Source organism: Xiphias gladius, chromosome 19 (genome assembly GCF_016859285.1).
Source record: "Xiphias gladius isolate SHS-SW01 ecotype Sanya breed wild chromosome 19, ASM1685928v1, whole genome shotgun sequence".
Classification (NCBI taxonomy): domain Eukaryota; kingdom Metazoa; phylum Chordata; class Actinopteri; order Istiophoriformes; family Xiphiidae; genus Xiphias; species Xiphias gladius.
The window spans coordinates 637,942-664,326 of record NC_053418.1 but is presented as its reverse complement, the minus strand read 5'-3'; the positions used below and the strand labels follow the sequence as shown (position 1 = coordinate 664,326).

The 26,385-nt window shown below is 44.9% G+C and overlaps 1 protein-coding gene across 2 annotated transcripts in view; it reads left to right on the top strand.

Moving 5' to 3' along the window:
• Positions 1-23,086, top strand: part of adam9 (ADAM metallopeptidase domain 9) — a 44,470-nt gene extending 21,384 nt beyond the window's left edge. Inside the window, exons 4-24 of one of the 2 annotated variants that reach the window (XM_040155194.1) lie at positions 530-608; positions 3,651-3,727; positions 5,631-5,832; positions 5,924-5,989; positions 6,558-6,629; positions 8,387-8,556; positions 8,663-8,744; positions 8,864-8,997; positions 9,804-9,975; positions 10,518-10,610; positions 11,203-11,307; positions 11,596-11,686; positions 12,961-13,066; positions 13,165-13,348; positions 14,539-14,619; positions 14,713-14,818; positions 15,382-15,529; positions 16,988-17,090; positions 18,726-18,755; positions 20,134-20,192; positions 21,381-23,086. In XM_040155194.1, coding sequence (XP_040011128.1) covers positions 530-608; positions 3,651-3,727; positions 5,631-5,832; positions 5,924-5,989; positions 6,558-6,629; positions 8,387-8,556; positions 8,663-8,744; positions 8,864-8,997; positions 9,804-9,975; positions 10,518-10,610; positions 11,203-11,307; positions 11,596-11,686; positions 12,961-13,066; positions 13,165-13,348; positions 14,539-14,619; positions 14,713-14,818; positions 15,382-15,529; positions 16,988-17,090; positions 18,726-18,755; positions 20,134-20,192; positions 21,381-21,450 — 2,230 coding nt within the window. In that variant the 3' untranslated portion in view covers positions 21,451-23,086. The remainder of the gene's footprint in view (positions 1-529; positions 609-3,650; positions 3,728-5,630; positions 5,833-5,923; positions 5,990-6,557; positions 6,630-8,386; positions 8,557-8,662; positions 8,745-8,863; positions 8,998-9,803; positions 9,976-10,517; positions 10,611-11,202; positions 11,308-11,595; positions 11,687-12,960; positions 13,067-13,164; positions 13,349-14,538; positions 14,620-14,712; positions 14,819-15,381; positions 15,530-16,987; positions 17,091-18,725; positions 18,756-20,133; positions 20,193-21,380) is intronic. The other variant, XM_040155195.1, reaches the window with a different exon arrangement.
• The last annotated feature ends 3,299 nt before the right edge of the window (positions 23,087-26,385 follow it).

Here is a 26,385-nt window from a genome sequence, read left to right as displayed (position 1 = left end):
CACGAACGCACAAGACGCAAAACCTGATCGCCCAGGAGAAGGACACAAACACAAGGAGGGGCAGAGAGACAAGGAAGAGGCCGGAACTCCTGGGGAACAGAGATCCAGATCCAAAACATCTGGAATGAGGCGCCGACAGCCAGGAGAGGGAGAGAGGCCCCGGGGCGGCCGATGGTCCAGCACAGACAGCCTGAGTGAGGGGGGGGTGAGGAGACAGCCTGGACGCTCATGTGCTCGAGGCAAAACACAGACAGAGGGTTAGAGAGATGCAGTGGTTTTCAGAAGCGATCTCGTCGCCGGGACCACGTGGACGGTACTGTACGTACTAGGTTTAATGGATTCATTTAGACTGAGACCGACCGCCGGCAGGAGAACGGTAACGGGTACCAGGACCTGACGTAACCAAAGAACGAGCCACACACTGACAGGTGTGAAGGTCTCGGCAGACTCCGACGGTCTGAGTCTGAGTCAGTCAGTTAGAGTGAAGCACAACGTGAAGGTTAACGCACGATGCTGTTGTTGTTGACAGGCTGCTGCTCCCTGCAGACTTCACCGTGTTCTCCTACAGTCAGAACGGATCGCTGATCACAACCAGACCGCCTGTACAGGTAACACCCACACACACACGCACACATCAGCTGTCTGCCTCGGATGAACGATGACTGTGTGTGTGTGTGTGTGTGTGACAGCCTCACACTCTCAGGCGTTGTCTTTCTCTGCTGTTTGACTCTCCCCTCCCCCATACACTGTACCTCTAGACACTACTCTGGGCTTTAAAGCCGACTGTCACCTCCCCTGCACGCTCTTAAAGAAAATGTCGTACACGCCCCAACGTGTAGCTCCTCCCTGACCTTCTTTCCTCAGAGACCCCGAGTCAAACTAAGCTGGACCACAGCGACAGTCGTTTTGGAAAGGCAGCACGTCGACTAGTTTAATTTAATGTAGGGCGGCCCCCCGACCAAAGATTAACCCGGTCGACTAGTCGTCGTTAGGTCAAGCCATCAGTCGACTAGTCGTCGCACGTTTCCGATGTTAGTTGAATTATTCACATTTATTTTTGGGGGAATCGGTTTGAGTTCTAGGGCTGAGAAGGAAGGTTATAAGTATCACTGTGGAGACTGTGCTACTGTATTAGAGCACAGGAGGACAGGCCAATGTTTAACTGCAGAGTTTGCACGTCACCTTCTCGGGGTCGTCCTTTGGAAACGATCCCACACCTGACACGTTTACTCACTGTGTCAGACTGTGCTGTGCTTACTATGCGTTTTGATATTTGAGCTTGTGTGTCCCTTAAGAGTTGCCATAAGGCGGGGAAGTTTGGGGCCCCTGAAGGTCTGGGACCCTGGGACAGTTGCCCGCTTTCCCCGGTTGGTAATCCAGCCGTGATTATTCCAACGATTACTTTTATATAACGGATGAATTGTTTAGTCTATAAAATGTCAGAAAGCCAAGCCGGTAGCCCAAAACTCAAATATAAAAATGATTTACCAACTAATTGTTTAAGCACTAGTAAAAATAAAAATATAAATGCAACTAAAAGCATGAACATATTGTTCTTTTTTTATTTTTGAGAAACTAAAATGTCCCTGAACGTCTGAAACCAAAACCACTGCAACAGATGCTCAGTGTAGCTTCACTGAAGCTGTTTGGTTTATTGAAACAAGATTTTTTCCCACCAAGAGAGGCATTATGGGAGTTCCCGCTGGGAGACTGTGTGTGTGTGTGTGTGTGTGTGTGTGTGTGTGTGTGTGTGTGTGTGTGTGAGATGAATAGTAAATGATGCTGACAGGAACTTCAAAGTTGTAGTTTTTCCTCTGCGAATCTTTCAACTTTATAGATAATTGTAAAAATAATAAAGTTTATTTATGTAGCACTCCAGCGAAACATTAAACATTAGGAAATGTTGCTTATTGTGTATTTTTCTGACACACGGAGGAAATGCATCTCTGCTTGGATGTCCCGATGATTTCGGTTACAGATATGTTCCTCGGATGGTTCCTATTACTTCTCTCCGTCGACACCAAACTCCATTAAAAACTCAGTAAAACAGCTGTTTCACAGCACACGACTGAGACGTTAGCTGAAATACAGCGGGGTCTAAAAGACCGAGACCACCAGAACGGGGAATCCACCTGATAAGTTTAAGTCCGGTTTTTATTCTGGTTTAGTCTCCAGCGACTCCCGAAAAAACATGTGGCTCCTCAGACTCGGTTTAGCACCACAGCTGTAGATCATTAATCAATCAATATGGGTTATCAAACACTGCGAACACAGAGAGAGAGACAGAGAGAGAGACAGACAGACAGAGAGAGAGAGAGGGAGCAGGAGGTCAGCAGACAGGAAATATCAATGTACTTAATAAACAAACACACAGGAAGTGTTTTATAAGCTCCTATGGGGGCTTTACTGGAAGAGCGTGTGTGTGTGTGTGTGTGTGTGTGTGTGTGTGTGTGTGTGTGTGTGTGTGTGTGTGTGTGTGTGTGTGTGTGTGTGTGTGTGTGTGTGTGTGTGTGTGTGTGTGTGTGTGTGTGTGTGTGTGTGTGTGTGTGTGTGTGTGTGTGTTTCCAGCCAGCTGATTACTCACAGTCACCGTAGACTGTTTTCAGTCAGGTCCTCAAGTTATTCCCACATTATTTTCTCCTTTTGAAATCTTCCTTCCCGTCCTGATGTTCGAGTGAAGCTTTTCCTGAAAAGACACATGAATGTACCGTCTACCCACAGCCTGTGTTGACAGCGCTGGTTGTTTCATCTGATATGATGTGTTTGACACATGTTTTCAGCCCCATGAAGAGTTTTCTCTTGCTTCTGAAGGGGGTGTTGGTGGCGTCCCATGAGTCCATGTGGACTGGGCCGCTTTAGCTGTGTGAGACTTGGATAAAATAAATGATTCACACTAATTAAGGGAAGCTAGGTGAGATTTCCAGCAGATAAAAGCAAGTGGTAGAGGAAGTCAAGACTGAGGAGAAGTTTGTTCTCAGCCCATCTACGTACAAGTGCACAGGAGGGATGGAACTGAGGCCTACATCTGCGGAAATGCCAGTGAAAGAGCTTGAGCCTTGAACAGACCGTGGGCGGGGTGGGAACAGGGTCGTGATGCAGTGTGTGTCTGAGAGGTCGTTGATGCGTGGGAGAGACCCCCCCCCCCGTTACCTTCTCAGCTGTCCTCACACAAGGTGACTGTCGTCAAGCAAGTTGCCAGGAAAAAAAATAATACACCTAAAATAGTATTAACTAATAAACTCACTTTTTAATTTCTGCTGCGTTCCGTCCAAATCCAAAGGAAGCACAGAGTTCTTCATTTGAAGTATCAGATTTACTTTAGAGACCATTCACAACATGAGGAGTGGGTGTAGTTACGGTGTAGTAGCGGTGTAGTTGCGCTGTAGTTACGGCGTCGTTTTTCTCCTATAACCTTTCAGTCTTTAACATTTCCTTCTCTTTTCTCCCCCTTTCATTCTCTTTCCTCAGTTTTCAGTTACAGTCAGAGTCACTTCTGCTAAATAGAAACACACCTGCCGGTGTCTGCCCCCTGCTGGTGTCTCTCAGACACTGCAGTGTGCAGTCATGTGGAAGCACTGTTCATGTGCATCCACTGTGTGTAACAACCTGGGTTCAGTGTTTTTAACCCTGCTGTTTGTGTGTTTTTACAGAACCACTGTCACTATCGGGGCTTCGTTCAAGACATGGACGCTTCCTCTGTCGCTATGAGCATCTGCAACGGCCTCAGGTAACAGACACAGACACAGACACACACACACACACACACACACACACACACACACACACACACACACACACACACACACACACACATCATAGACTTGCTGATCCCCAAAGTGTTGGATGAAGTTGAGATCCGGATTCAGGTTCAGGATTCTGTGCAGACCAGTCAACTTCTACCAAACCAAACCAGGAAAACCTTTTCTTTACGGAGCTGACTTTGTGCACGAGGGTGATTACAAATGAGTCGATAGGTACATTAACAATATTTATATGTTAATCAGTGGATTTTAGCCAGTGTTGGGATTTAAAATAATCAAATCCTGCTGCCAGACAGACATTCATTCTCATGACTGTTCAAACAGCAGCGAGAAGAGAATTTGCAGAGAGGTCGGTATTTGAAATGATGCAGAGCGAGAAGGACTTTTGAAAAATCGGTTTAACTGTAAATACTGACCATGGAATCTAGAATCTGAATTTACAGTAAATCTAGGTTTCCAACAGTGATGATTGTGATTCCTTTACTGTTTCTGTTCTTTATCAAGCACAAAGTTTGGTTCTGTTAAAGACAGCAGACCTTATTTTAACAACTTGTAGCTACAGTCAGCTGATATGCTGCACAACATCTAAGCCTGACAGACCCTCAACACACTGAGAGTCAGCGCTCATGAAGGGATTAGTAATTATGTCCCAGGGCTGCCGTTGGAGCAAGACCGATCAGTATTCTGTGTGCTGATCATTTTGAATTTTGAATGTGAGTTCAGCATTTTGTGTTTTGAGTTGTGTGAGATGGAGAAACAACCATTCACAACCTCGTCTTTGAAGAGAAGTCTGTTCTGTTTTATCTTTGGGTTGGAAAGTACAAACACGCATATTATACACACTTTTATCACACTGAACACACTGAACACACTGAACACACTGTACACTCTCCCCTCTATCAAGGACAGTTATTTTTTTATATTCTCCTCACAGATGGTTGTGTGTGTGTGTGTGTGTGTGTGTGTGTGTGTGTGTGTGTGTGTGTGTGTGTGTGAGACACACACACACACACACACACACACACACACACAACACACTCTCCCTCTCTCTTCTTTACTCTCTGTGTAGAACCACTGAAGGTTTTAGCTGAAGTCAGACATTAAAGTGTCAGTTCACCCAAATGACACAAACATCCATGTTTCCACACATCCTTCGCCCCAGTTCAGTTTCCTCACAGCCAGTCACAGCTCAACATCTGTTTTTCTGAAAGAGAAACCTGTCACGATCTTTAAAACCCAAACGGATTTTAACAACAATTTCCAGCTGTTCTGGAAATATTTCCTCAACCCTGAAATGCTCTTCTAACATCTGGATAAAAATTATTCAACATGCTGCGATTTTTAAGCCCTTTCTTGAGTTGCAGTGGCTCTGTTTTATAATCCAGTCAGCTGGAAATAGCATCAAATCCAAATTAACTTTATTGTCTGAAGAATGGAATTTGGTGTGTGTGTGTGTGTGTGTGTGTGTGTGTGTGTGTGTGTGTGTGACGGGTTCTCCTCCGACCCAAGCCCCATCTCACCACCAAGTTCGGTGCAAATCACTTGAGTAGTTTTTGTGTAACCCTGCCGACAAACCACCCAATGGACAGACAGACACGGGTGAGAACAGAACCTCCTTGGCCGAGGTAACAAAGGCACCACAAGGTGACACCGGTGACTTTGGAGCTTTCGGTCATACCACATGATCTTCATCAGCAGATGGAAACTTTCGATCCTCAACTTTAAAGGCAACACGGATGAGAAATCCTCAGAGTGCTCAGAAAATAAAGCGACTGGACAAACTGCGTCCTGAGCGACCGCGTGATGTCTCACTCGGACTGAAAAAAACAAAACTGATGGGGTTTTTCTTTTCTGTCTCTCTTTCTTCAGAGGAGTGTTACATCTCACTGACGACAGTTACGGTATCGAGCCGTTAGACTCCGACCCCGAACAACACCTGGTTTACCGCCTACAGGATGTGACATCACAGCCCCGGGGGTGTGGAACGCCAAGCGGTGAGCACGCCCACGGCAACGCCACGGAGCGCGCTCAGTACGAATCAGAGGAAATCCACCACGGCCACCACAGCAGAGTGGGTACACACACGCACGCACACACTGTGATAGTTTATTATTTTCTGGATGCATTTGGCCATAAAATCACCGAGGAACTTTTTGTTCCAGGTGAAGCGAGCTGTTCTTATTCAGACTCACTATGTGGAGCTGCTGCTGGTGGTCGACAACGAAAGGGTGAGACACACACACACACACACACACACACACTGACCTTCAGTTGCCAGTTTGTTTGGTACACCTGGTTAAAGCTGAGTCAGTCTGATCCAACAGTGCTGTGATAAATCCTCCTTCGTGAAGGTTCTGAGGTTCAGTTTGTGTTCAAGAGACGTTGATTCACCTTTATGATGATTTTAGAGGCTGTAGTTTGTGTTGTACATTAGGTGTTTCTATTATTCATCCTCCCTTCAGTGAGTTCGTTTACATGCACATTAGTGTCCTGGTCTTGAGTCTTATCCTGGTTTGGACCTGACTCTACCAGTATCCAGGTTTCTGATCATGTGTGAGCAACTGTGTTTTGATTTCTCAGCATCTCAGCCACTATGGTCTGTAGCTAAAGAGGATGATCAGAAACCTGGACCAGGTGTTTACATGCCACAGAATCCTTTTTTCTATAGTACTCCAGGATACTTGTGCGCATCTAAACACATCCATAGGCTACAGGAACAATAATAACACAATAATAACAACAAATTAATAGTTTGGTCTAGAGATTTTCTCTCTTTGTGTTGTTCTCTCTCTTCAGTATAATTATATGAGCAGAAATGAGACAGCAGTGAGGGAGGAGATGGTTCATCTGGCCAACCTCATAGACAGCGTAAGTACACACACGAATACACACTGACAAAGGTGCAGTATTATTATAGCAGTGCTCACACATCAGCAACATTTCCATGTTTCAGTAAATTGTGTACAAGTATCCTCAGCAACAAATATGAAGTCAAACCCTCAAGGTGCCTTCAGTGTCGCTTTATCTTGACTACAGAGAGTTTTTCTGTCACTGATGAACAGTTTTATTGAGCTGGTTGAAGCAGATTGAAGGAACTTGGTGTTTTCCTGTGTAAGACCATCACACACCCATAGATTTTCCCACCTTACATTTCACTCCCTCGTACATGAAAGGGTCCAACCTGGTATATACACTCGGCGAGCACTTTATTAGGAACACCACACTAACACTGGGTAGTTCCTCCTTTTGATCTCGAACAAGCTCAGGTCTTCGTGGTCTGGATTCCAAGAGATGTTGGAAACTTTCCCCTGAGATTCTGGTCCATGTCGACACGACTGCATCACGTCATTTCTGCTGATTTTCAGCTTCACATTCAAGCTGCCAGTCTCCTGTTCTACCACATGTCAGAGGTGTTCACCTGGATCCAAATCTGGAGACTGGAGGGGCCACTGAAGTCCACTGAACTCAAGGTCACGTTCATGAAACCGGTTTTTAAACGACTTTACTTTGTGACCTGGTGGATTATCCTGCTGGAAGTAGCCATTAGAAGATGGTAAACTGTGGACATAAGAGGAAGCACATGGTCAACAACAACACTCAGACAGGCTGTGGCACTCAAGCCATGATTGGTAGGTGTTAAAGCCCAAAGTGGAGCCAAGAAAACCTCCCCCACACCATTACACCACCACCAGTCTGGACTGTTGACACGAGGCAGGTTGGGTCCATGGATTCATGCTGTTGACACCAGATTCTGACCCGACCATCTGCTGCCTCAGCAGAAATCCAGATCCATCAGACCAGGCTACGTTTTTCCAGTCTTCAACTGCCCAGTGTTGGTGCAGCCTGTGCCCACTGCAGGCTCAGGTGTCTGTTCTTGGCTGACAGGACTGGAACCTGACGTGGTCTTCTGCTGTTGTAGTCCATCCCCCTCAAGGTTGGACGTGTTGTTCATCCTGAGAAGCTTCTCTGCTCCCCACAGTTGTAAAGAGTGTTTATCTGAGTCACCGTAGCCTTTCAGTCAGCTCCTCTAGAGGAGATCAGCAGTTTCACAAACACTCAGACCAACAGTCACGTCACGGTCAAAGTCTGTAGCCACAGGATGTTATGCATTAAACTGCTGCCTCATGATTGTCTGACTGGATACCTGCATGAATAAGCAGCTGTACAGCTGTTCCTAATAAAGTGCTCAGTGAGTGTGTCCCTCCACATGTGATTTTATACTGAATATTGAGCCAGATGTTTTGCGTTCTCTGCATATTGTCACACAGTGAACCTGTCGACACAACAGAAACAGATTTCTCTGCGTTAGGAACAAGGCTGAGAATCTCGACGGGTCCAGTCAGCGTCTGGTCCACGTTGGTGTCGGCAACCAACCGCGTTTCCACTGCGATAGCAGTAAAGAGGACTGTGTGAATGCATTGAGCTGGGATCTCTGCATCACTGTATTTGCAATCTTAGAAGACATTTGTTTGTAGTATTGGTATTAATTATTAGTATTGCTTTTAGTATTAGTGTAAATTGTTGAATTATACACTAAAATTATGTGAGGATGACTGTGGTAGGGGATGAAGAATGTCACGTTCTGAATGGGATTAAAATCAGCGTTTGTGTGTGCGCACATTCAGATCTACATGCAGCTGAACGTTCGGGTGGTCCTGGTTGGTCTGGAGATCTGGAATCTGCAGAACAAGATCAGCACCGAAGGAGGAGCCGGAGAAGTGTTGAGTCGCTTCACCCAGTGGAGAGAGAGAGAGCTGGTTCCCCGCCGCCGCCACGACTCCGCACAGCTCATCCTGTCAGTACACACACGCAGTGACACACACGCGCTGAAACACACACAGTCAAACACACTGGAGCACATATGATGATGATGATGATGGTGATGCTGCTGTCTCCTGCAGGAAGAGGGGTTTTGGAGAGACGGCGGGAATGGCCTTCGTCTCCACCGTCTGCTCCAGAAGTCACGGAGGCGGGATCAACGCGGTACGTTGCTCTCTTCCCATTGGCTCGCCCATCTGTCTGTGTCTTCAGTAACAGATGCTGTGTTCAAGTCATTTGGAAAAGTTGGTCAATTCAGCTCTCGCTCTCTCTCTCTGCCTCAGTTCACCAATAACAACGTTCCCTCGTTCGCCTCCATTGTGGCTCATGAACTCGGTCACAACCTGGGGATGAACCACGACGACGGACGCTCCTGCAGCTGCCCCGCCTCCGCCTGCATCATGAACTCTGGAGCCACGTAGGACACGCATGCACACGAGCGCACGCACACACACACACACACGCACACACACACACACACACACACACACACACACAAGTTTGCTTGCTCCATGACCATGGATGCGGGGTATTGTACCACGACCACTTATCGACACAATGCCTCACGTCCGAAAATGAAAACAGCTGGTTCAGACTGGAATCCAGAGTGTCGCAGAACAGTCTCATTTTTATTTCGGAAGATTATTTTTCAGGCTTGGTTTCCGTCACGTTCTCCACATGGTTTTCCAGCGTCTGAGCTTTGACTGCAGCTCTTTTCACGACCTCGTCTCGCTCCACAAAATATGCTCCACGTTCGGATGGAAACACGCTTAATTGGAAGAGCAGAGAGTAACGATGCGTTCCTCCTGCCGTTGGCTGTCAGCTGGACTTTGATATCCACACGAAGATGAGACACGTTTCAAACATTTAAAATTTCATTTTTGTGTTTCTCTCTGAGAAGCTGTTTATCCTTTTTTTCTGCTGCTGCTGCTGCTGCCGCTGGTGGTGCTGGTTGCTCCAGGCTCTTTAGCCGTGTCTGCTTTTACCTGCTGCAGACAAACACCTATGTCACATGTCAACACCTTCCAACCAATCAGAATCCAGAATTTAGAGTGGTCATGGTATAAACACACACACATACACTCAGACACACAGACATACAGATACACATTCAGTCTATTTAACACCTCTTCCTCCTTTTGTCCTTCTCTCCAACCTCTCCTCTCCTCCTCCTCTTCTTCTTTTTCTCCCCCTCCCCTCCTCTCCTCATCCTCCTCTCTGCAGAGGATCCAAAAACTTCAGCAGCTGCAGCGCTGAAGATTTTGAGAAGATGATCTTGTTTACGGGGGGGACGTGTCTCCTGAACGTCCCTCGGCCTGACGAGGCCTACAGCGCCCCCTACTGTGGGAACAGACTGGTGGATGTGGGAGAGGAATGTGACTGCGGATCCCAGAAGGTCTGTGGGGATTTATTTTTTAAATCCGAAATCAGCCTCTTTTTCCTCTGATTTCTATGTGTATTTATAAACGTTTGTTCTCAACGCACATCCGAGGTCACACTGGATCTAAAAATATGTTTCACGTCTGTGGTCTGAAATCATTTAGAAAGTGTAAGAAAAAACTATAATAATATTATATATTATATATAATAATAATATTAATAACATGTCAGAAAAAATCTCTGAAAAGAATTAGTTAATAATATCTGAAAAGAAAATCTGAAAAGAATTAATAAAATATTAATAAATCATTGAAAAACTACAAAAAGAAACTGCAAACAAACTGCATTAACAGCTGCTCACACCAGCTGACAGAAGTTCAGATATAAAATATCACAACCTAAAATGTGCTGAACCAGAGAGTGGAGAAGACCCTGAAGACCATTAAAGGGTTAAAATGCAGGAAAATCACACAAGACCAGAAATCTAAAAATCTGTGTGTGTGTGTGTGTGTGTGTGTGTGTGTGTGTGTGTGTGTGTGTGTGTGTGTGTGTGTTTAGGAGTGCGAGGACGACCCCTGCTGTGAGTACAAGACCTGTAAACTGAAGTCTGGAGCTCAGTGTGCGTATGGAGAATGCTGCTACAAGTGTCAGGTAAACACAGGCGGCTGCACTGCGACGTATCAAAGCTGCTCGACAGTTTTTGACGTTGTCGTTCTCCTGATTCGACGGCTGCCAGAAAGTGTGTGATGCCGTGATTTTGCATTAACACAAACCCTTTATGGTGTTGTCACTTTCATGTCATTTTACTGCTCACAAATGTCAGTGTGGCCTCAGTCAGTTCTGACTGTTTAGCACCAAAGAAAGGGGCCACACACACATCCTCAGTAAATATCCCCATTAATCGTCATTTAAACATTATTTGACTCACACAGTGTTACACCTGTGTGTGTATGCGTGTGTGTGTGTGTGTGTGTGTGTGTGGGTGTGCCCTCAACTCTGACTGCCTGTAAGAGCAGGTTTAACACCCTTCTATCCTCTGCTGCTTTCTAATGTTGTTTCTTGCCTGTATTTACGTATTTGTATATTTATCTCATCCACGATTGTACATGTTTCTTTTACTTTTTTTAGATTCACTCTCTTAAAGTCAATTTATTTTCTTTTAAACACATGAGTGCTTTGATTTCATCTCAGGAGTATGACTTTTACTATATAAATGTGTGTGTGTGTGTGTGTGTGTGTTTAGTACCTGCCAGGGGGAACAGTGTGTCGCTCCAGCACAGATGACTGTGATCTACCAGAGTACTGTAACGGCTCGTCGTCCTTCTGTCAGAGCGACGTCTTCGTCCAGGTGAGACAGGAAGTATTTTACCTGAACCTTCCCATCCTTGTCTGTCTGTCTGCAGGTGGACTGAGCTGCCTCGGGGGGGCGCTACAGTTCAACTCACAGATACCTTTTTTACCAACTGTACAGATATGTTTGATTTTTCTAACAGAAACCTCACCGTGGACTTGTGCGACTGGCTCAGTCCACATCTGGTCAGCAGCTTTAACTTTATATCATTCTTTTAGTAAACTTTTTATTCGTGTGTGTGTGTGTGTGTGTGTGTGTGTGTGTGTGTGTGTGTGTGTGTGTCAGAACGGCCAGCCCTGCAGGAACCAGCAGGCCTACTGTTACAACGGGAAGTGTCAGCACTACGACGGACAGTGTCAGGCCATATTTGGATCCAGTACGTACCTGTACCTGTACCTGTTCATACTGTCAACTAACTCACTAACTGTGATGAAGATGTCAGCTGAAATCGCTGGATGTTTGAGTGTGATGGGTTTTTGTTTCTGACAATACGTAAACACAGACAGAGGTAGAGACATAAAATACGCAGAAGTAGACACAGGAAAAAGGTTTACAAGCAGCATCTACCAGAACGTACATTCAGACGGAGGAAACACGTCGACTAGACAAGACACGAGAAAAAGATATACGAAGAAGAAGAAATAAGTTTCGAGCCTCTGTTCTGTAAAGAAACTGATGCCTTCTCACATTTCTAATCTTGCCGACTTGTTCTTTGAAGCACAGTCTCTGAGTGAAATCACGGTTTCTCCAGTTTCAGCCTGCATTTCACCGAGAACTTCGGCTGCTTGTGTTCAGACAAAATTTAACATTTGACAACTGAAACTTCTTTTCCTAATTAAAACAATGGTTTTGTAGAAAAACAACATTTTTTGTTGAGGTCTTAAAAGTGTTGGTTTGGTCTTCAGGAATTCTGTTTGTATTTAGCATCAAAATATTTCAAATGAAGCCAAACATTGTGCCCCGTCAACATCAGTACAGAGTGTTCAGTAGGTAACTGAGTAGTTCTTAAGCAATTATATTTAGCATTGCTCCTATTTATAAGCAGATATACGGACATTTTATATAAGTGTTTATTAATGTTCAGTAATTGTTTTGCAAATTTTATAGTATCAAAGCTGTTTTACTTTATTGTCATTCATTACTTTAGTCTTTTTAAATGTTTTTTTATTTATTTTATTTCTATTTATTTTTACTTTTATACTTTTTTAAGTCTATTTAGTTCCAGTATATAATTTAGCCTTTAATTATATTGATTCTGACTGGCCTCATTGTTTTAGTGGTTAACGTGAAGTGGCCGCTGCAACACAATGTCCCTTTGGGATTAACAAAGTACGCTACCTACCTACAGCAGCCTCTGCTGACGTGTGTCCACAAGAGGAGTTAGAGCCGGTGACAGAGACATTGATAAACACTGGGATCTGGTCACAGCTGCATCTGAGTCTGTCAGAAAATCCTGATTATACAGGATGAATACGGGGACTTAAAGTAAACTGTTGCCACTGAAATGTCTGTTTGGTTTGTCGTATTCGCTTTCAGTTCACTGCATTTCTGATGCAGTGACAAAGATTCTATTTCAGTATCACTTCTGTTAAAGACGCACTTCTTTTCTCCACGTCTCCTGCTCCTCCTCCTCCTCCTCCTCGTCCTAAGAGGCGAAGTCTGCTCCTGAAATCTGTTTTAAAGACGTCAACAGTAAAGGCGATCGCTTCGGCAACTGTGGCTACCAGAACTACGGGTACAAGAAGTGTGAGAGCAGGTAACACACACACACACACACACACACACACAGTGCTGATAGTGCTGTCAGAGTGAGACATCTTCACATCTACATGACGTTTGTGTCCGTCTCCATAGAAACGCTCTGTGCGGGAAGCTGCAGTGCTCTAATGTTCAAGCGGTGACGGTCTTCGGCATCGAACCGTCGATCATCAGCACGCCGATCGCCGGAGCCAAATGCTACGGAGTCGACTTCAAGCTGGGATCAGACGTCCCCGACCCAGGCATGGTGAACGAAGGAACCAAGTGTGGAGAGAACAAGGTGAGGGAGGCGGGGTGGGGGGCAAGGAACGGAGCAGACAGGAGACAAGGAGGAGAGGAAAGGAAACATGGGAAGGAGGCGACGGGGGGGGGGGGGCAAGGAACGGAGCAGACAGGAGACAAGGAGGAGAGGAAAGGAAACATGGGAAGGAGGCGACAGGAGGGGGAGGGAAGGAGAGGAGAGGAGACAAGGAGGAGAGGAAAGGAGACTTGGAGACGAAAAGAGACAAGGGAAGGAGGAGACAGGAGGGGGAGGGAAGGAGAGGAAACAAGGAAAGGAGGAGAGAGGAGACAAGGAGAAGAAGACAGGAAACAAGGGAAGGAGGAGACGAGAGGAGGAGGGGGAGGAAAAGGAGACTTGGAGACGAAAGGAGACAAGGGAAGGAGGATACGAGAGGAGGAGGGAAGGAGAGGAAACAAGGAAAGGAGGAGAGAGGAGACAAGGGAAGGAGGAGACAAGGGAAGGAGGAGACGAGAGGAGGAGGGAGAGGGAAGGAGAGGAGACAAGAAAGAGAGGAAACAAGGAAAGGAGGAGGGAGGAAACAAGGAGGAGAGGAAAGGAGACTTGGATAGGAAAGGAAACAAGGGAAGGAGGAGACGGGAGGGGGAGGGAAGGAGAGGAAACAAGGAAAGGAGGAGGGAGGACACAAGGAGGAGAGGAAAGGAAACAAGGGAAAGAGGAGACAGGAGGGGGAGGGAAGGAGAGGAAACGAGGAAAGGAGGAGAGAGGAGACAAGGAGGAGAAGACAGGAAACAAGGGAAGGAGGAGACGAGAGGAGGAGGGGGAGGGAAGGAGAGGAGAAGCAGAGAGGAAACAAAGAAAGGAGGAGGGAGGAGACAAGGAGGAGAGGAAAGGAGACTTGGAGAGGAAAGGAAACAAGGGAAGGAGGAGACGGGAGGGGGAGGGAAGGAGAGGAAACAAGGAAAGGAGGAGAGAGGAGACAAGGAGGAGAGGAAAGGAAACAAGGGAAGGAGGCGACAGGAGGGGGAGGGAAGGAGAGGAGAGGAGACAAGGAGGAGAGGAAAGGAGACTTGGAGAGGAAAGGAAACAAGGGAAGGAGGAGACGAAAGGGGGAGGGAAGGAGAGGAGGCAAGGAGAGGAGAGACAGAGAGAGGAGAGGAGACAAAACAGGAAGGAGGACAGAGGAGGAGGAGATGTTAATACTCGTTTTCTTCTTCTGTGGTGTCCAGGTGTGTATGAACTTTGAGTGTCGCAGCGCTGACATCCTGAACTACGACTGTGACGTGGAGAAGAAATGTCACGGACACGGGGTGAGACATGTCCGCCTGTCTACCTGCCTGTCTGCCCGTCAGGTGTATCAGCTTATCACACACTTTACCTGTCTCTGTCTCTGTCCCCGTCAGATGTGTAACAGCAACAGAAACTGTCACTGTGAGGACGGCTGGGCTCCGCCTTTCTGCGAGGTCAAAGGTTACGGCGGCAGCATGGACAGCGGACCCACGTGGAACGGTAGACTCGCCTTTAAACTTTACCTGGAGCACCTGACACCAGCGCTCTTTATCTCACATGTAAAATTTGTGAGCGTCACTGTCAGTGCTGCCATGTTTGACATCAAGTCGCCCAATCAGAGCCTAGAACCACTGTGGGCTACAGCTCGACTCGTTCTTGAGGTTTATATTTGTTTACATTTTGAAAAGTGAAGTTCGCTGAATTCACTCTGATCAGCTTGTTGTTCTCAGCGTGTCACTGGGTCCCTGTGATACTGGAGGAAAGTTAAAAACAGGAAGATTCTGAATGAAGTTCTGCAGTTACAGGGAGCGTTTCTTTTATTTGTGATGGACATCGATGGACATTGTTCAAACCTGAAACAGCAGCAAAATGATGAAACACTGTTTTGAGACTGAACGTCCCCCCGCTGTCACCACTTCCTGCACAGACATTTCACATTAAAAGCACCACAGAGACTACTTGGTTTTAGTTTATTCATGTTTTGGGCAACTGTATAATTCCTGCAGTGCCCGTCCCGTAGAGTAGCACTGATTGTTAATATAAACTCTGTTTGTCCCCCGCAGATAAAGACACGTCTCTCAGAAACGGTCTGTTGGTCTTCTTCTTCCTCGTCCTTCCACTGCTCGCTCTGGGTGCGTTTGTTTTCCTGCGCAGGAACGAGCTGCTGCGACGATTCGGGCTGAGACGCAGGGAGAGGTCGCAGGGATACCAGTGAGTCTGAACATGTGCAGGACGCTAGTGAAACGACGCACACAGACAATTGCAGCAAATCCCCACAGGAAGCTGATTTTCATATTTTTCAGCTACATATTAATGTGGAAGTCCATGTCTGTTAAAACAAATACATCGATGAAAACTTCATGATAAAGATCTAAATTCTGAATTCTGTATTATCATTCTTTATAGACCAAAATTAGGATTTGTAAATTTTAGTTATATTAAGGGGATGCAGTGATGAATTTCCCCTCATAATTAAGATACTAACAGATTTTTAACTTATATTTTGATCATTTTTTATATTTTCATCATTTTTTCCTCCAGACAGTACAACACCAACCTCGTCTACTTAACATGACTTGGTTGCAAAATCTAAAAAACGTCTGTGAAGCCTGAACAGAGACAGAATTGAGATTCATTTTCCCAACTGCTGAATAACAGACTCCGCAAAGGCGAAGCGCAGGTGACGGCTGACACCACTTCCGGTCGCCGCACTGTCCCATCCCGAAGGTTTCAGCTGAGCGTACGGTCGGCAGCAGCTGCTGTTTCTATTAATAATCGGATCAGACCGACAGCTCCTCCGTGCTGCGTTAAAGAAGGCCCCAGCAGCTGCTCAGGGGGCTTTCAAGACATCTAAAGACTGCTGATACTTTGCTCCAAGAGGGCGGTGCGAGGAAAACCAAGGCCGCGGGAATGAACAACAATTAAACATGAAGGCGGCCAACTTGCTAAAAGCTGCAAGACCATCAGTAACATGACTATAACTAACTGAACACTGACCAGTGGCTTTCTGGAAGGAAGGAAATCGATCTGCACCTGCACCCAAACAGTGCATAGTGTGTCAAAGTTACACTCCTTCTTCTCAGTCTGAACCCAGACACTTAGCCTTTCCAGTTAACGTTCTATCTCTAAGGCCCGTTTCGGATAAATGTCCGGAAATAGGCTTAGAAATCATTGAAAAGATGCTTCTTAAAGCTTCTAATGTTGCGTCACAGGGATCCTGCTTCTAATAGCTGACTTGGCGTATACGTTTTATGGTGCACGGTTCACCCAAAGGCAGAGAAAGATGAGGCCGAAAAACAGGCTTCAGGTTAACCCCCAGCACTCGAGTCGTGCTCATCGCAAACAGAAATATGAAATAAAACAAACCAAAAAAAAACAGAAGGAGGGACAGAATTCGTGAATATGAGCTTTTCTGGTCTTGCTCAAACTATCATGTCCATATCATGAAACTGCCAAAAACCAAGAAACCCCCCCCAGTGTTACAAAGCATGGTACTCTGGAACTAAAAACACAACTCTGTGTAAAAGTCTATAGAGATTCAGTTTAAAACTGGAGCAACACTGGATTTGTACTGACATCATACATGAATCATGAATCACGGGAATGATTTTCAGTTTAAATGCACATACAGGATGCTTTTATTAACTTCTTCTCACTTTCTGTCCTCAGAGGCGACCGTGCAGCTTCAGCCAATCCCAGAAGAGGACCACCTCCAAGAGCACAGCCTCCATCTGTTGCCCGGGGCAACGCCAACAACATCGTCAGAGACGGGGTGAGTTTAACGCCCCCAGACCGACCGACTGTAGCATAGAGTCTGAGGGATGATAGAAGCTGTGTGTGTGTTTTAAAGTTTGTGTCTAATCATTTACAACAGTCTCAGTAGTGGAACTTATATTTATTAAAGTGACTATAGCGGATATTTCACACTGTCAGTGTATGAAATGACAATGTGAAAAGAGTCTCTGGTGGTGATGAACCTACAGAGAATAATCAAGTGAATCTGAATCAGCTCCCCGCGGCTTCACGGAGCTTCACAGTGAGTCTCAGCTCAGCGTTCATCTGTTTACCGCTCCGGTTCGCTCTCACCGCTCTCATACAGCGGGCAGATGTTTTCAGAGGAACAGCTGTAAGAAGCCACCGTCCGCTACCTGCTCGACAGCAACCGGCAGACAGACCCGGTCAGAGACCAGCTGGTGGACACGCTGGAGCATTTAGCAGCTAAGGAGCCAGATGTTTCCCTCAGGAGCTGGTGGAGACCAAAACCAGAGATAAAAGAGAGGGAGTACTGGACTTAGGTTCATCAGATGACACAGACACCAGATCCAGATGATGGAATCATGTTGCTCTGTAGCTGCTGGATGAGGAAATAAGCAGCTATTTGAGAACAAGTTCAACAGTGATGTGTTCTCTGCCCGTTTCTGCGGAAAACAGAAACAACAATTTGTGCAGGTTTAAGGGAACAAGTCCGAATATCGCTGTGACGGCAGTGATAGAGAAATAACCGAAACATAAACTCACACGTTGTTAACCAGCGCTGCGTGTGTGTAGCTGTTTGTCGTATGATGGCAGGACTTAGATTCCATTTAAAGCACCTTGCAAAAGGTTTAGAACAAAAACAATGTTTTGGAAGTGTTTTCTTCTCACCTTTCTGATGAAGGTGCAGCTACATTTTTACAAGTTATGGCCTCATCCAACAGTCTGAACTCAGATTAGTGATGTTTTTAATTAATCACCATAGCAACCCTCCTGTTAAGTAGTGTAGTTCCTTCAGCGTTTGATGGATTTGTCTTGTCAGAGCGTTTACATGTTGTCTACTGATGAACCAGTAGACATTATGAAGACAGTAACTACAGACACAATGCTGCAATAAACAGACATTAGAAACATGTTAATGTGGTGAACCTGCCTGTGACCCTGCTGATCAGGAGGCTGATGATGATAATGATGAAGGTGATGCACTCCCGGTAAGTCTCAGGTTTAGCTCAGTGTCATAGGTCTCGGTCGGTTTCATTTCCACTGTTTGTTATGACGACCACACCTTTACTCCGCACAAGATTCCCCACAAACCTATTTAATCATTTCCTCTATGGACTAATAATTAGTTTCCAATAAGCTTGTCTAATCCTCTCTTTGATCAATTTAAGATACTAATTAGTTTTCTGATGAGTGAACTAACCAGTGGATATTTGATCTGATCTGTTGAAGAGCTGCTTAATATAATGTCATCGTATGACAAACTGCCTGTCTGTCGTAACCAATAGTCAATCGATAGACCCATCAATTAGCTACTTTAGTGAAGTTCAGAGAGTAACATGTTGTAGACTCCGGATGTTGTGTGTTTGTTACTGTCATTAGAACTAATTTGAACTAACGAGTCCTAACATCCTCTGCTCTCTCTCCATGGAAGCACCACGCACAGCTACTGCCACCACAGGAGGTAAAATACTCTGATCACTACTTACACTGCAATACTGCTGCTTCTGCTGTAATACTACTGCTGTAGTGCTCTGAACCCTCTGCTCTGTTGCTGCTGCCGCTTTTAGTGAATATTCTTTGCTGCTCAAACCAAGAGTTATTTACATTCTTTCTGTCTCTGTAGGTTTTAATATTAGCATTCGCTATCTTTGGTTTGACCTGGTATTCAGTGTCTCTGTGTTCTCTGGCTGTAACTGTTGCTCTTGGAGGAAAATTGATGAAGTCCGGCCACGTCCTCCCTTCTCTCCTTCCCCTTATTTCCTGTCTCCTCTATGGTATCCATCATCAAAGTAAAGGCAAAATGCTCCGACGATGCAAGAAAAACAATATAAAGAAAATCTGTTAGATTTCACTCTCAGTAGACTTGAAGCTTCTTAAAGCAACTGAGAGCAAAATGATGTTGTTATCATGGCTGTAGCTACTGCTGAGGACATGGAGGGATCGCTGAACGGGCCTACCAGGCACAGGCCCTGAGCCCAAATGTCAGGGGGCCCCTGGGCTTCACCTGCAAAATGCCAAGGGAAGAGATGCAAAAAGACCACAAAGAGACTCAAAACAACCACAGTGAGACCCGACATGTCCATAAGCAACACAAAACAACTGCAAAGAGATGAAAAAAACTAGAAGGAGACGCATAATGACGACAAAGATGCACACAATGTCCATAAGAGACAAAAAAGCAACAACAAAGAGACGCAAGACGACTACAAAGAGACACAAAATTACCAGAAAGAGGCACAAAACATCTACATAGAGGAAATACGTGCTGTGTGTTTTCAGTCTCTTCCTGTCTGGGGTTCTTGCTCTTACGTGGGAGGGGTGGGGGGCTTTTACATGTCTGTGCCCGGGGGCCTGTGGCATCATAATCCATCCATGTCTGAGGATATTGAGGTCATGTCATCACTACCGTTTCAGGAAATATGACGGTTTTAACAACCTGAGAAGTTGACCATGGACTATTACACAGAACACTGATTCAGACATTTTTAGACTAAATATGTTTTAATTTGACTTCTTACTTTCTAAGGCAAAGTAAGCAAAATAAAAATACAGTATAATAAAGAATTATTATTTCTCCCCAAAACTACGCCCTGGCTTAGAAACAGCACTTAGTCCATCATACAACGAGATAAAGGAAAAAATACTGAAAATATAACTGAACAGTTAACACAGATGAAATAATAAAATGAGAAACAACAAATTTAAACTAATCAGAAAAATTATCATTTCCTGTGTGTGTGTGTGTGTGTGTGTGTGTGTGTGTGTGTGTGTGTGTGTGTGTGTGTGTGTGTGTGTGTGTGTGTGTGTGTGTGTGTGTGTGTGTGTGTGTGTGAGATCAGGTGGTGGAGACCAGCAGGACAGCTCCCTCCTACGCTCTGAGGCCTCCTCCTCCTCCTCTGTAAGAACAATAACGCTATACTGTGTATTTCACTGGTCACCTTGTGGAAAAACTACTACAGGCTGAGCAGTTCGACAAAAATCTTTTTTTCTAGAGAATTCGACTGAATCTCACAGTCTTATCCATGATGCATGTGACCTGAAGACGCCTGAGCAAACTCCATCAACTGCTAAAGACTGTGAGACACAGTTAAAAGTCCCAGTAAGGGGCCAGAAAGTGGACCTCGAATGATCCGTCATGCTCAAAGCCAGAGTATTGATAAGTTTGATAAACCTCCTTGTTCTGTTCTTCCCAGAGTCAGATGTTTCAGATCGATCAGTTTCATCTGTGTGTCCAGCTCAGAGCTCAAACTGCATCCTCTCTGTCAAAGCAGAAGCTAGCTCGTTAAAGTAATACACTACATTAATGCCTCTGACCTAGCATTGTTAGCTTGTGTTGTGGCATTTCACGGATACTCGATAATGATTCGGTAAATGTTAGCATTGCCATTAGCCAGCAATTAGCTTTGCTCCATCAAAACTTCCAAAAGTTGGAAGTTAAATTAGTGTCATGACTATGATCAAGTTGTGTTATTTGTAAGCTAACTGGACCTAGATGTTGCAGCTAACTCTGAGCTAAATGGACCTAAAAGTTAAAGCTAAATTAATGGACCTAGAATCTAACTGTCAGCTAACTGGACCTACAAGTCAAAGGTAACTTAAAGCTAACTAGACCTAGAAGTTTAAGGTAAGCTAACTGGACCTAGAAACTGACTCTAAGCTAACGGGACTTAGACGTTGAAGCTAAGCTAACTGGACCTAGAAACTGACTCTAAGCTAACTGGACTTAGACGTTGAAGCTAGGATAACTGGACCTAGAAACTGACTCTAAGCTAACTGGACTTAGACGTTGAAGCTAAGCTAACTGGACCTAGAAACTGACTCTAAGCTAACTGGACTTAGACGTTGAAGCTAGATGTCAACTCTAAGCTAATTTGTCCTAGAAGCTACGTGTAAAGAGGGCGGAAGCCTGGCTCCATTAGAGATAACATCCACCTTCCAACAGCTCAAACACCGACTTTCATGGTCAGCGTTTCCCCTAGGATGGAGATGGAGATGTAGCAGCGGAGGTTCATACACATGCAAAGCGCAAGATATTGTGGTTTTAGCATCAGAGGTGTTGATTTCTCCATTTTTATTTCCTCCTCAGAAAACCAAAACCTTCTGCTGCATCACAGCCTCTGGTGCCTCAAAGACCCGCCCCAGCTCCACCTGTTTAACCATTGAGGGGGCCCCGCCTACCACACCTGGATGACACCACTCTTCTTCTTCTCCTCCTCCTCCTCTTCTTCTTCAACCTCAGTCCCTGTCCCCTCAGAGCTGGTTACCTAGCAACAGCCAGGAAATGATTCTGGAGCCGAGACGGCAACCGGCCAGCCCTGAAGTCTGCTGGGGGCCAGACAAGAAACTGGGCCCAGTCAGACCGGACTGGGAATTTACCAGAATGGACAGGAAGCAGATACTGTCCTCTACAGTTTGTCTTTACTCTGTTTCTTTCTTTAAAGTTTAAAAACTCAGCTCTGTGAAGTGAAACATTGTCTGTCACCAAACCAGCCAATCACATTTCCAGAACAGTCACCTGTGACGTCAACAAGCCAAATACCAGGTAATCGTGTCGTGACACGGCCAAAAATGTATTAATTTCCATCAACATTTGATATTCCTGTTGTAAAAAGCTGCTGTAATTCAGTCCCCCGACCTCTGTTAGTTATTTTGCGTACCTTTAGCATGTATTTAGTATGATGTTTTAAAGAGTGGATCCTTGATTGAAGTTGACGAAAGCTGCTTCTCTTTTTTTTTTTTTTAACTGACGATTGTCTACCGGTGAAATAGCTGCTGTTTGGTGAAAAGCGAGCTAATTAACATTAATTCCGTAAGATGGTCAAAATATTTTTATGTTTCCAACTTATCGCTTCAGACCGACAACCCTGTGAAAAGATGTTTTAAAGGTTATGATGCTAAATGCATATCCGGCTAACACATGTTAAGTGCGTCACTCTGATTGGCTGGTTTGAAGACAGAGATTATTGTCACTGGAGGTGACTTTCTTTCTTTCTTTCTTTCTTTCTTTCTCTCTGTGAATGAAAGCACTGGTTTGCACCGCCCCTCGGCTCAGCACTGTCATAGGAATGGACGCACCCCTGCTGGTGCTGCGCAGGTACGCTCGGTCTCCACCGCCCGGCGCCCTAACCCTAACCAGTTTCTACAGGGAATGTACGCTCACCTTGTTTAGTTTTATTGCAAAGGAAATCTCACCTGAAACACTTCAACACTGTTAAGTCTGATCTCTGGGATGTTCTGGATCTCCTGTGGAAAACTGGTTAAATCTGCTGAATGTGTCGTCGTGTCCTGACGTCGGTCAGACGATCTGTCAGGGTTCTACAAGAATCCGACTGTTTCTATGGAGCTCATTAAAACGCATTCTGGGTTTTCTTCAGTACATCGGACTTGTGGCCGTTGTGGACTGTTTTTTTACAGTACTCCTTAATGTAATTGTATTTATGCATTTTGTACTATATAATGCACCAAATATCCCAATGAACAGTTTTTTGTTTGTTTTTTTTTTAAACAAGACCAGGTCAAAACCTAGTCTATGGCTGGACCGTCCGTCATCTGTTGGCTTCTCTCCTCTCTCTGCTCACATTTACAGTCATTTAATGCAGCCGAATTCCCAATGAATCTGTTCTCATTTACATGTTTTTATGTTTCTGTTGTCAGACGACGGAATAAGTATGAAATAGTGACTGAAACGTGGCCCATTAATACCACGTTAACCAGCAGCCACTTCAAGCTGCTGCTCTGCTGCTAAGATCCTTATTTTATAACCGTGACGTCGTCTGACAGAATCACCAGACACACGAGTTAAAGACGACGGCTGAGCTGAGATTTCAGGTGTATTTACCAGTAAAATGGTCGGTCAGAGAGAAAGTTAGAAGCCCATTCATGTCTGTGTCAGCTGACGTGAGGTCAGTTGAATGAGACCCATAGAGAGGTGTGTCTGAGGAGGGAAAGCCAGACCTCGTGCTCGTGGGTCAACACTGGCCACTCTGTTCTACAGGAAGTAGATGAGTTTGTCCAGAAAGTCGCTGGATTTGTCACGAAAGGGTCTGAAAAGTCGGTAAATCCAGCGACAAAGGCTCTAAGTTGGCAACAGCGTCTGTACACGCCCCTGATGACGCAATAGAAACTGTTCGTGCCAATTCATTTTGAAAGAGCAACGACCAATGGGGACACTCCAACACTGTAATTCTGTCATGGACATTTGCTTTTATAGGACTGACCCCGCTGTTGGGGTCCAGCAAAAAACAGAAGCATTCTGGGAAATGTAGGCAATCACTAAACCTAGGTCCAAATTTAAGCTGGCAAAAGTTGAATAGATATCTTTACAAAAACTGAGAGTCAACAACTTAAGGTCATGTCTGAATTTAACATCAAAATTTTGCTGCAAAATCAGTTAATTTCAACGGAATCACCGCAATTAGCGAATCTGTCCCAGGACAAAGAAATAATTCCCATCAGGTTCAACTTTGCCAAACTTTAACATGCAAGTTTGCGCTGGTGACCAATCGCAAATTGTCCTGACAGAGTTGACCTTTGAGTGGAGGAATGGAGGAAGCCAGCGTAGCTTATTAACTGTGTGTTGCCATCCAGTTTTATATGATTTTCCTGGACTGCTCCACAAGAAACACAAGTTTATGGAACGGTTATGGAATAAGATTTGATGGTACAAATACATCTTTTGAATTAACCGGGTGGACTAGCTTTGGTTGGCCAGCGTGGTGGTAGCTCACCGACTAACCCTGTAAGAACATCACCAGGCTTAGAAACATGGCTTAACCTCACTGGACCACTCTCTGGTCCGACCAGGGCTTAGGTCTGAGAACGCAGCGTTCGTGTTTTAGTGTGGAAGAGCTTTTAGACAATGGTGTTTTAGTCTGTTGTTTGCTGTGCTACGTATTTAAACATTTTACTGCAGTTTTAGTGCAGACACAGATTTTTACAGAAACTCTCTGAAAACAGCAGAATGCATCTCGTTCTCACAAGTGCAGTTTTCGAATTTGGGGAAACTGCTCAGGCTCAATTCAACCCCGTAACAAACCTTCCCTTTTGACCTACCCAGTACAAAGTGGTTCCTGGTCTTGAACCCTGAGGATGACAGCCATGACCCTGATCTCTTCTGAAAGTTAAATCTTTGGAGTTTAATACCAGAATGTGAGAATCAGACAAAGTGAGACACGGTCGTGGTTATATAAGGCTTTTCTGGTTGCTATGCATTCCGGTTATAGGAAAATGTTTCAGAGTGCGTTTCAGGCCTTAAAGAATTCACACAGAAATGAATTTTGATGTACAGTTTGAGTGATGCCATCCCAAGTGAAGCGGCTGCGTGTGCATGGCTTAATCTATCCAACATCCCAGACTGAAGATGCGTAACAATGTTGAGGTGTTTTGAAGGTGGAAATTATCTGTTAAACTCGTAGTTCACCACAGGATCACCTGCATTGACGGTGATCCTTTACCCCGCGTCCAGACTTCCTGTCCCTGCCGTCTTTCACACCAACATCACCTGAATGAGAAACTGAAGGATACATCATCAGACCCTGGGCTCCGGACTGCTGACCGATTCTGATCATTAGTTTCCCTGTGGTGTGAATGCACGGCAGCCAACATCAGAGTCGCTCGACACCCTCCTCCGCTGACTGTTCTCATTCAAACCAGGGATTTTTACACCAACAGGAAACCAAATGTTTCTGTTCCCGACTGACTGGCTTCCTCTGACTGTTAGCATTATAAGCGTTGTTAGCCACACACTGCAATTAATGAACCTGGATGCACTGTATTATGTGAGGAGAACATTGCGTTGATGTTTTTATCTGCTTTAGTATATTTTTAATTTGCTGTCTCGAGTGTTTTTGCACTGGAATGGGTGTGAACACTAGGACTCGACAGAGGATTCAAATAAGTCACTCACAGGGCTAATTTCGTGCCATTTGATTGTTTTCATGCCAAAAAAATTAAAAGTAATCAGTGTTTCTTCCTGAATGTTATTCCCTAGAAAAGAGACAACTCTGGAGAACAGGCTGTAGTTGTTACCAAACACGAGAGCTGAAGCCGCAGGTCGCGAGAGAATCAGATTACAGGCAGTAAACTGCTTCTGCTGCTGCTCACTACTGAGTTTAAAGGTAGAATAGGTCTGGTTCTATTCTCCATTTTCCTTAGAATCAACAAATCACGTGCAGACTCGAACCAGCACTGAGCGTCTCCTACTAACAACAACTCTGTGTGTGTGTATCTACAGCCTGATGTATCTGATCCCTGTTCCTTCATCACACACACTGTGGTTTATTTAGACTCAGTCCCACACACACACCGTCCTGCTGCCACAAACACTCACTACAGCACCAGATTTGGATTCATCTGCCGCTGGTCCCCGACAAAGTCACTACACTACTTTACAGTTCATAGGAATTTTCTTATTTTGTCCGACCAGCAGCACAAAACCCAAAAGTTCTCACTTCACAATGATGTAAAACAAGGAAAAGCAGAAAATCCTGGAGCCAATTTTTGGCTTTTTTGCTTTAAAAATGACCTTAAATTATTGAGATTGGTTGATTGCCAGAAAATGAATCTGCATCAATCGATTAATTGACCAATCACTGTAGCTCCAGTTCCTTCAGTGAGCTCACATAAAGCAAAAGCCTCGGTCCGTCACAAACAGCGACGACACTGAGACATGGAACACGTGGTAAAACCATAAAATGACCAAAGCCAAAAAACATTGTGTGTAAATCGTGAGTGAATAAGACAAGCGTTCATGCGTGTGGAACCAACTCTGATGTACAGTGGTGGGAAGTAACTAAGTACATTTACTCAAGTACGGTACTTTAGTACAATTTGTATGTAATTTACTCATAAGGGAAATATTCTTCTTTTTACTGCATTACATTTATCTGACAGCTACTAGTTACTTTTCAAATTGAGATTTTACATAGAAAAGTTTACACAACACATTGTTAAAGATTAAACCAGTGGTTCCGTAAGTCTGTATAAAACATCAGCGTGTAGCTGTGTCTCCTCGTAACGTTCCAGACGTCTCTGAGTTGTTACAGGTTCCAGCAAAGAGACATTTTCCCTCTAAACTTCCCTCATGGTTTCAT